Here is an 11719-nt window from a genome sequence, read left to right as displayed (position 1 = left end):
CATGCACTGGGAGCCTACACCCACCCAGACTGAGTTGTAGCCACGAAGCCCGCCTCCCCTTGCGATTGGTTGTCTGACACTGACCCACCCCCTACTCCATTGGCCAGGCCGAACTATCCATCACAGTGCCCCACCTTCTCTCTGGCTGGAAGGGGGGGCCCATGACTCACACCTGGCCAATCATGGCACTTTATCACCTTCTTTATGGTGATTGGCCCAAGCGGGCCATCATGTGACTCGGTTGGAGCCAATCAGCTTTCTTCCATGAGATTTGCTATTTGGATAATAGGAAGAAAGGATATCTATTGCTTTTAAGATGGGTGAGGCTGTGGCCGCAGGCCTGTCAGGAGCATCTCCACGTCGCTGTGAATGACAGGGACTCTGGGAAGCCATGCAAGGAGGTGCCAGGACGCACAGCCCACGCACACCTGCACGCTCCCCCACCTCTGGACATGGGACCACAGAGGAATTGCCCGGGCCTCAGACGCTGTCACATGTCACCGCCTTTATTGATGAGAGCCAGGGGCGGAAGTGGCAACGGACTTCCTGCCCAGCCTCCCAGCTCCCCCTGCAGGGCGCCGCTCGCCCACCCCTCGAGGCAGGGAGCCAGGGAGCCCCTCTCGCTTGTACCCTCAGATCCTCCTGGGGGAACCCAGGGCACACCCTGGGGCAGGGCCTCTGGCCTCCAGTCTCCATGCAGGTCTGGTTCTGGGACCATCTTTCCCCTCTGAGGGGTCCACACTCTCCCGAGCCCTCCCTGCCCCTTGGTCTCTGACCCTGAACTCCCTACTTCTCACAGCCTGGGTAACCTCACCCGACACCCAGGCACAGAGACCACGCCCAGCTTGGCGTGGGGAGGGCACCTCCGACTTCCACTCCACCCGCCCTGCAGTTTGCCTAGTGGGACTCGTTTTTCTTTGCAAATCCCAGCTAGCAGGCAGGCAAGCTGGGACAAGAACCTCCATCCCTATGTGGGGGAACCAAGGCCCAGAGAGGTCACCGCTCACCAGGGGAGCTGGGGTCAGCTAAAAGTCCAGGTCTCCAAGCTTGGGCTCCTTGTGCATTCCTGGAGGACCCCCTCCCCAGGGCCACCCTCACACCGGCTCTAAGGGGTCACTCTGGGGTGCGCCCAGGCCCAGCCTTGTGTGGTGGCTACACCCCGGGGTCACATGCTCGCCTCCTCTTGTCTTCCCTGGGGCCCCCAAGTCTGTAGCCTCTGAGGAATATATAGGGGGGGCCTGCTCCCCACCCACCAGGGGTTCCCCAACCCTCCACCCCCAGGGCCTGCAGCTGGGCCTGTGCGGGGTAGGGGGCTCCCAAGGGCCTCTGTACCAACAGAGCATTTGCCCTTCCACCCTGACTACCTCCTTTCCTGGACACCAGGGGCCAGGCTCCCACCACGCCCTTTTCATAGAGGCTGCAACTGACCTCCGCCCAGAGCGGCCAAGGACAGGGCCAAGGTCACGACTAGATCTGCCTCCCTTCCTCCCCCTCCTCTTCCTCTCCTGCTCTTCTTCCGTTTCCTCCTGGTGCTGTCAGACACCGCCTCCCCTCGGCAGCCTTTGTGGGTGGGCTTCCTGCCTGGGTCCCCCAAAGGGTCGCAAGGACAGGAGCAGGACTGGTCCCCGCCACCCCAAGAGGAGGCTCCTGGAGCCCTCGGGGACCTGGAGAGTCACCTCTGCCACCCCAGGACTCTTGGGGATCGGGGGCCCCAACAGAGACCAAGCTGGCTTTTGGGTGGCCTAAGCCTGTGCCATTTGGGGTCCCTCTTTACAAAAAATAATACAAAATTACAAAAGTAGATGCAGGGCCTCAAAAGGGGCCCAACCATAAGGGACCCTGAACTTGGACTGGATCGGCTTCCCAGAGAAGTCACCTCTTCTCACGGGCAGGCGCCCGGGAGTTCCAGCACTGACCAGCTAATTGGGCTGTCCAGCAGGTGCAGCCCGGGGCCCAAGGAGAGGCAGAGCTGGCCAGTGGGGAGAGCCGAGCTGGGGCCTGGCTGGCACCCCTCCTCCACGCTGTCTAGGGCATCTCCCTTGGCCCTGCTGCTCCCTATAGGCCCTCCACATCCCAGAATGAGGCCAGGCTGTGCCTGGCTCCTTAGCCTGGGCCCCGCTCACAGGGATGCCTTCCACACCAGAGCTCACCCAGGCTGATTCCTCCCATCCCTGAGTCAGAGGAGACAAAGAGGCCCAGAGAGGGCAAGCGACCTTCCCCCCGGCCAAGGTCACACAGCAAGTCCTGGCAACAATGGCACCGGAGCCCAAGTCTCTGAACTTCCCCTTGTCATGGGCCACGCCCCAGGCACCCCACCACCTCTACAGGTAGCTGCTGTGCCGCGGGCTGGACTTTTCCCCGGCCAGGGGCTCCTGGGGGAGGAACTGCTGCTCCTTGCTGGTTCCTGCACTGAGCGGTCGCCCCTGCCCGCTGGGGCCAGGCTGCGTGACCTGACTGAGCCGGCCGTTCAGGGCCTTCCCCTGCGGCGCCTCCGGGTCCTCGTCCTCCTCCTCCTCCTCCTCCTCCTCCGTCTTCTCCGGAGGCCCCGCTGCGGGCTCCTGGCTGCGCACGCGCCGGGACGGCCGCAGCAGGACCCTGCGGAAGCCCTGCTTGAAGCGGTAGGAGAGGAAGCCGTAGAGGATGGGGTTGGCACAGCTGTTGGCGTAGGGCAGCGCCACCACCAGGAAGTAGAGGCCGAAGAAGGCGGGCTCCTCGGGCAGCGGCCACAGCTCGTTGACGATGTTGAGCACGTAGAAGGGCATCCAGCACAGGACGAACAGCGCCACCACGGCCACCACCATGCGCGTGACCCTGCGCTCGGAGCGCCGGCGCCGCGGGCACGAGGCCGCCAGCACCTGCGGGCAGGAGGGCGCCCGCACCCGCCGCCCGGCCGAGCGCACCTTGACCACGATGAGCAGGTAGCACAGGCAGATGACGAGCAGCGGCCCGAAGAAGCCCAGCGCCGCCGTGTAGATGATGAAGCCGGCTCGCCAGGCCGCCACCGGCTCCGGCCACTGCATGTGGCAGGTGCTCATGCCGCGGGGCACGCCGGAGAAGACCACCACGGGCAGCACCACCACGGCCGAGGCCACCCAGACGGCCGCGCTGACCGTGCGCGCCACGGGCGCCGTGCGCCAGCGAGCTGAGCGCGTGGGGTGCACCACGGCCAGGTAGCGGTCCACGCTCATGACCGTGAGGCAGAAGATGCTGGTGAACTGGTTGATGCCGTCCACGGCCATGACCAGGCGGCACATGAGCGAGCCGAAGGGCCAGTAGGACAGGGCGTTCTGGGCGGCCAGGAACGGGAGTCCCAACATGAAGAGCTCGTCGGCCAGCGCCAGGTTGAGGATGTAGACGTTGGTGACCGAGGGGCTGGCCGTGTGCCGCAGGCCCACGTAGATGACCAGGGAGTTGCCCAGCAACCCCACCACGCACACCACCAGGTACACCAGCGGGATCAGAACGCCGCTGACGGCCAGCCCTGCCAGGCTCGGGCCCGCCGATGCGTTCCCCGGGGCGGCAGCCGGGGGCCAAGCCGAAGAGGTGTTGCCAGGCTCCGAGGTGGCGGGCGCTGACGAGGGAGCGCCCAAGGCATCCATGGTTGTGGGCAGAGTGGTCAGCAGTCGGCTATTGGCCTGCGGGAGGGAGCACACGGCCTGGTCAAGGCGGAGGCTGGCTTTGTCCATGCTGCCTCTCACCCATGACACTGAACTCGGAGTCCTACTGCGCGCGCCAGGGCACAGCTGGACACACACCACCTCCGACACACCACCTCCGTCTCCCTGTGCAGCCCTCAAGGTTAGGACGGGGCCCCTCCCACGCCCCGGGGGAGAAGCTGACGCCGTGGGGTGGGAGCCGTCTCGTCTTGTGGGCAGTCTTGTCCTTTCTTTACACAATGTCCACTGACCCGCCTCAGCCCTCCTGGATGGATCACAGCTGCATGCCCCAGGTCCCCAGATGAACCCAGCCGACAACTGCAGGTGGGTGAGCCCCGGGCTCTCCCATCAGACTCCTGGCAGCTGACAGGAGTGAGGACGCCCAGGCTCGGGAGCCCTCTGGAACCCCCTCGGCCCAGTCCGGCCCACCAGGCCCCTCCCAGAGGCCTCGCCCAGGATGGCTGCCCCTGAACCCAGGTGGTGGCGGGAGCAGGTGACAGGGGCTGCACTTGCTACGTGCTGTATGGGGGTGGGGGGCAGACTGCACAGAGAGAGCGCATTTTAGGGGGTCTTGGAGCCTGCCCGACAGCACAGGGGACCAGAGTGCCCGTGGACTGCGTCTAAAACAACAGGAACTCCTGTGGGCTCCCGGCCAGATGTGTGGGGACTGCTCCTGTCCAGCTGGGGGCGCTCCTGGCCGGCTCCCACCCTCACAGTGTGTACCTGCAAGGGAGCTGAGAGACAACCCTGACCGCCCAGGGCAGTGGCTCGTTGAGCGCAGAATCGCACCCCAGGGAAGGCTCACGGTCCCTCAGCGGGACTCCCCGGCTCTCAGGAGGCCCTGACTGCAAGCAGGAGCCCCCACCCCACCCTGCCACCGCGGTCAGGTGCTGCCCCTGCACCCCTTGTCCCTAGGGACGGCTCTTCTTCCTGCCCCTTGGCTCCTGGCTCCCTCCTAATTCTCCCTGGACAAAATGTAGAGAGGGGAAGAAAAGACAGTGCGGAAGCCCTTCCTCTCGATCCCTCGGCCGGCCCAGCACTGGCCCTGCTGTGGCTGCCGCAAGTCCTGCTGGGCACCACCCAGCAAAGCTCTGCAGGGGAGAAGGCACTCGGCTGTGAGCAGGTGCACCTGGCTGCCCTACCCGGGGGACCCCACCCCCTACCCCAGCCAGGGCTCCTCCCAGCTCCACCCCAGGCTGGCTGCGCTTAGGGCAGCCCCTTGCTACTGCTGGAGCCGAGAAAGGACTTGGACTCCTAACCTGGGGGGAGCCCCTATCTTGTTCTCAACACACCCCGCGCCCCAAGCCCTCGTCCACTCTTCCACGCCTGGGACGGCAGCACTCAGGGAGGGGGTGTCTGGAAGCGGGTTCCGGGGCCCCAGCAGTGCTGTCGGCCCTGGTTACGGAGCCCCCACGGTGCAGGACCACAGGCGAGGCCACAAGCTCTGGTCACACAGCCAGGAGGAGTAATGTGGGGGACTCGATGAGCATTCCCTCACATCCATTTCACAGGCCAGCAGACTGAGGCCAGGCAGACCGAGATGGCACTGGCCTCAGTGTCCCGGCTGGCCCCGCCCTCCTGCTGACTGGTGCTCGCCTCACTGCTCCTCCTGCCCTTGAACTATTAGGAGTGCGGATCCAAAGCTTTAGGCGCTTAGAGGCCTGAAAATAGAATTTTAAATTCTCAGACCTGAGTCACGGAATCTTAGAGTCAAGGCAGATTGGCCTTGGTGTCCTTGAATCACAGAGTGCTAGAATATTCCAGAGCCCTTCCTGGAAGTGTGTGCCCTGGGACCTTCCTCGGTGGGGGGAGGGCCCTGGCCGCCATCCACCTGTCCCCCTGTGCTGTGCAGACACCCCTGCCGGGCAGCCAATCACAGCCCGGGCCTGGACAGGGGCGGGCAGCGCCAGGCCCTGAGAGGAGCGGGGAGCCGAGCAAGCCCAGTTTCCAGGCAGCAGGGACAGATGCCCTCGGGGAAGCCTGGGGGTGCGCTCTGAACACAGCCCTGCCCGGCAGCACACGCGTGCGCACCGCCCGCTCAGCACACGTGCTCGGGCACAACACGTGGCCCTGGCAGGAGCAGAGAGCCCAGCCAGACCTTCTTGGTAGCGGGGGATCAAACAGCCTCTCCCAGGACCCCTGGAACTCTCAGAGGAGCCTCTGCCCGCTCCCCTGACCCCCATCATCTCAGGCCCAAGCTGAATGGGCTGGGCGCCAGGTGTGGGAAAATGATAGCTTTGCGTGAGTGTAAGGCAGACCTGCAATTTCCCTGCCGCCGTCGCCTTCGGGAGCTGGGATCCTGAGCATGATCTAGTTTATCCCCGGGAAGGAGGCGCTTCTCCCCGGCTCCTGGTTTATCTTTGGCACAAGCTTTCCCCTGAAAGCTGGGGGCGGAGTCCCTGGAGGACTGCATGCGGGAGGGAGAGGAGCACAGAGAGGGTGAGTGGCTGCCCGGAGCGCCACAGCGACCAGAGAGGCAGACAGCCGGCCACTGTCTGCCCTCCCCGGCCCCTCCAGAATGCTGGCTCGGGCACAGGGACCCTGAGTGATTCATTCAAGCCCAGCACTTGGCCCAGCCCCTGTGGCATCAGTAAGTGCAAACAGAGCCAAGCAAGCAAGGGCACCCGGGGGGCCATGGTCCCTGGAGAGAGACCTCAGAGGCACAGGAGAAAACCTCAGGAGGCCCCGGGAGCTGGAGGTTGGAGAGGACGGAGTGGAGGCTCCGAGAGGCTCAGCAGCTTGCACGAGGCCACCAGCTGGCGAGAAGGAAGCCACAGTTCGAACCCAGTTCTGGACTCCCAAACCATCGGTCCCTTCTCTAAAGGCCTCGACACACAAGCAGTCAGCAGCTGGGCCATCCCTGGGCAGCACAGACTGGCAGCCCCTGGCTGTCTTCATCCTGCTTGACCTCTACACACCTGGACCTGCCCTCCAGACTCACTCCCACCCCGAGCCCGGGATCCCACCCGCCAGGAACAAGCCCTGTAAGCCCCGGGTTAGAGGCCGAGGCTGGGCCCCTGAGTGATGACACCAAGTTGCTGTGTGACCTTGCCCAAGCCGCTTGTCTTCTCTGGCCCCGTCCGAGACGAGCACACCCACCTCCCAGGGCTGCTGCAAAGATTAAGCTAGAGTGCCCAGCATGGAGGGGAGCTGCGGCGTGAGCCGAAGAGGCCGCACGCCAGGGTGCACCTGCTCGCTTCCGGCTCCGCCGCTCTGTGACCCCGACATCCTAGAATCATGGCACAGGTGCTGAGATGCATCCCCCTCCCAACTCTGCAGCCCACCGACAGGTCCCAGGGAGACCCCACTCCCCGCCAGCCCCCAGCCGCAGCCCTCCCAGGCTCATCCTGGCCAGGGGACGGGCTCTGGCACCCCAGCCCCAAGCAGCCCACCCTCTGTAGCCCACTCCAGGGCCCCGGCCTCCTTACCTGCCCGCGGGCTCTGGGCTCTCCTCGCTGCCTCCCGGCTGGCACTCATTCTGCTGCCCCTTCTCGCTGCCCAGCCCCAGGGAGCCCCCACAGCACCCCCAGTCAGCGTCCCCCAAACAGCACCCACTTCTGGACCACCAGCAGGTGCGGGTCCCTTCCCAGGCTCCAAGCGGCCAGAGCCGCCCCCGGAGCCGCTCCCGTCCAGTCTCTGGCCCTGACTTCCCACCCGTGCCTGATGCGTCAGCCCCCCATCTCCAGGACACATGGGGGGGACAGAGAGGGGCCTGCAGGTAGGGGAGCCGAGTGGGGGTGGAAGGACAGCCTCCAAGGTGAGCAAGAGCAAAAGGGAATGGGAGCTGCAGGGAGCCAATAGAAATGGAGGGGGGGGCTGGAGGTAGGGAGAGAGAGAGGCAGAGAAAGAGAGAGGGAGAGGAAGAGAAAGAGAGAGAGCGCGAGGGAGAGGGAGAGGGAGACAGTGAGTGGGTGGAGAGCCGGAATGAGGGGGCTGAGGGGAGATGCGTGACAGAGAGAAGGGAGGAGGAGAGAGAGGCAGAAGTGCAGGAGGCAGGGCCGGAGAGGAGAAGGAGAGCGAGGGGGTGGCCGGGAGAGTGACAGAGAAGGATGGTGCCACAGATGGTGACACGGAGCTGGCGAAGGAGGGCGGGGGAGGGGCGGGGGCCGGAGAGCAGGTTGGGGGGTACTGCGGCAAGTTAAGGGAGGAGACAGGGGGCTGGGGGAGGCAGGCGCAGGGGGCAGACCCTGTTACCCGGGAGATTCCAGCCACCCACGCTGGCCTTGGCTCCCGCAGGGAGTTGGAGACGGTGGTGCTGAGAGGAGCTGGGGCCGCCCAGACCACCGTGGCACATGTCCCCCCGAGGCGACAGCTGCGTCCCGAGGAGGCTGGGCAGTGCGATGGGGAGGGCAGCGGTGGAGGGGGAGCCCCGGGCTGGGACTCTGCCCCCCCCCCCCAGTGCTGCAGCCAGGGTTGCTGGCTGCGGGCTGGACTCCAGCCACCGGCACCGGCACCGGTACCAGCACAGAGAAGGTGGGTGGGGGTCGTCAGCCTCGGGGATTGGCTGAAGCCGGCGGGCGCCTTGGGCAGGGGGGTGGAAGGGCAGGGGAGAGAACGGCTGTGTTATGCTTTGAAAGCCAGAAGGCAAAACCAAAGGCATCCCGCGGTGAGAAAACCAATTCCCTCTGAATTCCAATGACAAATTTCCAAGAAGAAGGGCACCAAGGTGAGGGCGATTTTCTCTGGTCCAGCGCGGCTCCCGGAGAAGAGCCACGTGCTCCGGAGGGTCCGGTTCTGCTCCACTGGACTCAGAATCAGCAGCGGCTGTGAGCGATCGCCCGGAGCACGCTGCTCAGAGCCCAGGCTGCGCACAGCCAGGCCTCGGGGGCGCAGGGCGAGCCACGGCCAGAGAAGGGGAGAGCAGCACCTGGGGCTTGGCTGAGCACCTACTGTGCGCCAAGCCCCTTCCACAGTGGGCTCTCCCTTGGGACTTTGTCACTAGGTCCCCGGGGCTGGCACACAGGGGGTCCTCAGGGAACTGGGATTTGACTTCTTCTTCCAGAGGGGCTGCTCTGGCTGCAGCAGCACACAGTAGGTCCCGGGACACTGGCCCCCGCCAGCATTCACCTGCTCTGTGCCCTGTGGGGGACTCCTCCCCCACCCTGGTCTGTCTCCTGCTCCTACAGGGGCTTGGGGCACAGGAGGGCTCCAGGAAATGGATCCTGGGACATGGATGCTCTGTCACTGCCCCCAGCCCCCACCCAAGACCCTCCCGGGGCTGCTCACCGACCTCAGACTAACGCCCCCACCTCCTGCAGCCTCCAGCCTCCCCGCCCCCGCCACTGCCTGTCCTGGCCTCCTCCCTGCCCTCCCCTCCCTGTTCCCAAGGCACACCCAGCGTCACTCATTCATTCATTCACTCCATACATTCATCCCCCATACTTGTCGCCAGTGTGGTGTCAGATCTGGGGACAACACAGGGAACAAGACGAGGGTCTGCGCTGGAACTCACGCTGGGGGAGAGAGGCAACCAATAGTCACAGGACACAGGCGTAGTCCTGCGGGGTGGGAGGGAGGCCCGGAGGCTGGGGAGGAGTTGGGGAGGTGACCCTGTCACCTGTCACCATCCTGCGGCTGCCCGGAGGACCACGGACGGGACAAGGGCAGAGGCAGTGAGGCCAGGTGGGGACAGGGGGCTGAGGAGCGTGGGGGCTCCCTGGGGCTGGTTCTCACACTGTACCCCAAAGCAGGCGCCGTCCTCACCCCATCCTCATGTGCGGGAGGGGGTCTCCTGCAAGGACCTCCTCCTGGGAGCCCTCCCTGCCCAGAATTCCTAGACACCGTCCCTGAACTTCCCAGAGCCCCCTGCTCAGCTCCAATCGGAACGCATCCAGACTGCTCTCCGGGCCGCGTGCTGTGGCGCTTGGAGCGCCCGCATCCCACGCCAGAGAGCCTGCTGCTTCCAGCCCGGGCTGCTCCGCTTCTGATCCCGCTGCCTGCCGATGTGCACCCGGAGGCAGCCGCGGCCGGCCCAGAGGCGTGGGCCCCTGCATCCGTGTGGGAGGCCCGGATGGAGTTCCAGGCTCCTGGCTTCAGCCCCAGCCGCTGCAGCCATTTGGGGGAGTGAACCGGCGATGGAGGATTTCTCTTCTCCCCCCCCCCACCCCGCCCTTTGAAAACTACGTTTGTGTGAAAAGACTCAGGAGGCCTCGCCCGCCTGCTGTGCCTGGCTCAGTTCTCAAAGGCAGGCTCTGCACAGGCTCGCTGGCGCCCCCAGGCCTGGCACCGGCCTGGCACCGGCCTGGCACCGGCGAGTCCATGCCTGCTGAATGTGGAGAGGATGCCGAAGGCTGTGAGGGGACAGGGACGCCGGTCACTGGAGGATGAGCTATGGGCTGGGAGGCCTCCCCCGAGGCAAACCCCAACCCTCCACCAGGGGGCTCCCCACTGCAATGGGGGCGCCTGCTAGGCCCCTCCCCCCAGGCGTGGTAGGGCAGAGAGGAAGTGCAGCTTTGCACCTGTGTGCTCTGGGGAGCAGGGGACGCTGGGATCCGGAAGCTGGCGTCCTGCGGCGGCACCTGCTCTCAGGCCTGGCCTGGCTTCTCAGGCTGTCGGAGCTGCCTGGTGTCCTGGGTGGGAGGGGGGCCTGGCTGTCTTCCTCAGAGGGAGGAAGGGGCTGTGCCTCCCCCCTCAGACTGTGGCCTCCCCAAAACTAGGTCCACGTGTCCCCCTCAGACTGGAGGGCTCCCCAAGGCACACGACGATGCCTCTGCCAGCAGACCAGTGGTCTAGCGCCTGGTCCTCCCTCCTCTCGGCCACGGCGCCCAGGCCAGAGCGGACACGTTGCAGGGCGGGGCCCCAGCTAGGGACAGCGGGATCCAAGAGATCTGTCTCCCCAAACAAGGGAGCCAAGCCCACCCCCGGGGCCTGCCCCCTGCAGTCCCCTGCTCCACCAGCTCCTGTGGGGACTGCAGCTCTGCTCTGGCCCTGACCAGCTGTGTGACCTCGGGTATGTGTCTCACCCTCTCTGAGCCTCTGTCCCTCGCCTTCACCACCTGCTGTGCAGGGCTTCGGTGTCGCCTATGAAATCACGTCAGCCGCTGACACCACAGCGGTTCCCAAGGACACGGATGAGCTGTGCTGGCGTCCAGAGCCACCCAGGCAACTCCTCGGGGGAGGGGAGGGGAGTGCCTGCTGTGTGGGATTGTGGGACTAGAGGGCCATTGTGGAGGGAGCTCGAGACAGAACGTGTTGGAGTGGGGGGAAACAGCTCGAGCAAAGGCCCTGTGGCAGGAAGGGTTTGGGGGCAAAGCAGCTGCTAGAAGCAGCCCTGGTGGCTGGCGCTCTGCCAGGGTGCAAGCTGAGCTCCGCAGGGGCCCTGGCAGCGGCTCGCAGGGCCTTGTGGGTAAGCTGGGGCTTCGTCGGTGTCCTGAGAGCCACTGGAGACGGTTACAAGGGAGTGCTTTCGTCTCCTCGTGGGTGGGCAAATTCCATTTACTGTTGAGAGGCGGGGGGGGGGGGGAGAACTCTCCCACCCACTATTTTGCCCCCTCCCCCCAAATGCCTGCAACAGCTGGATCTGGCCCAGGCTGAAGCCAGGAGCCCGGAACCCAATCCGGTCTCCTTGGGGGTGGCAGGAACCCAGCTACTTCATCACCTGCCGCCTCCAGGGAGCTTTCCAGGAAGCTGGAACTGGCCATGGAGCCAGGACTCGAACCCAGGCCCTCCGACGTGGGTGCCCGGATGGCTGCACCAAGCCCCGCCCCTGACTTGGGTTTCTCACAGCTGCTCTGGCTACTCCTCGGCCACTCCTCGGCCAAAGGCAAGAGCAGGACGAGGAGCCCGCATTGGCGTCCAGCAAACACCCCCAGCCCCACCTCCAGGGGGATTCACGGCCCAGTCCCGTGGGCTCCGCCACGCCATGCCGTGTGGGTGCCTGCACGGGAGCCACAGGCCGCGGTCTGCCTCTGGGCATGGGACTGCGGGAGGGGCCGGGGCACCGCCAGGTTCCAAAGGAAAAGCAGCAGGCGAGCAGGCGCCGAGAATGGCACCGGGAAGTTGAGTCTGAGTGTCCGGGGTCGGTGCGCAAGGCTGAGGCGCGTGCTGGAGAGCCGGGGAGCCGG

At 65.5% G+C, this 11719-nt stretch overlaps 1 protein-coding gene across 1 annotated transcript; it reads right to left on the bottom strand.

Moving 5' to 3' along the window:
• Positions 1-2321: 2321 nt before the first annotated feature.
• On the bottom strand, positions 2322-3599 carry SSTR3 (somatostatin receptor 3). The gene has a single exon (XM_062201971.1). The coding sequence runs from the start codon at positions 3597-3599 to the stop codon at positions 2322-2324; it is 1278 nt and encodes a 425-aa protein (XP_062057955.1).
• Positions 3600-11719: the final 8120 nt, after the last annotated feature.

This window comes from Lepus europaeus, chromosome 10, assembly GCF_033115175.1.
Source record: "Lepus europaeus isolate LE1 chromosome 10, mLepTim1.pri, whole genome shotgun sequence".
NCBI lineage: Eukaryota > Metazoa > Chordata > Mammalia > Lagomorpha > Leporidae > Lepus > Lepus europaeus.
Note: the sequence above shows the minus strand (reverse complement) of the source record. Positions and strands in the feature narration are given on the sequence as shown.

Coding starts and splice junctions, on each gene's coding strand:
- SSTR3 (XM_062201971.1), bottom strand. CDS start 3,599: ATGGATGCCTTGGGCGCTCCCTCGTCAGCGCCCGCCACCTCGGAGCCT.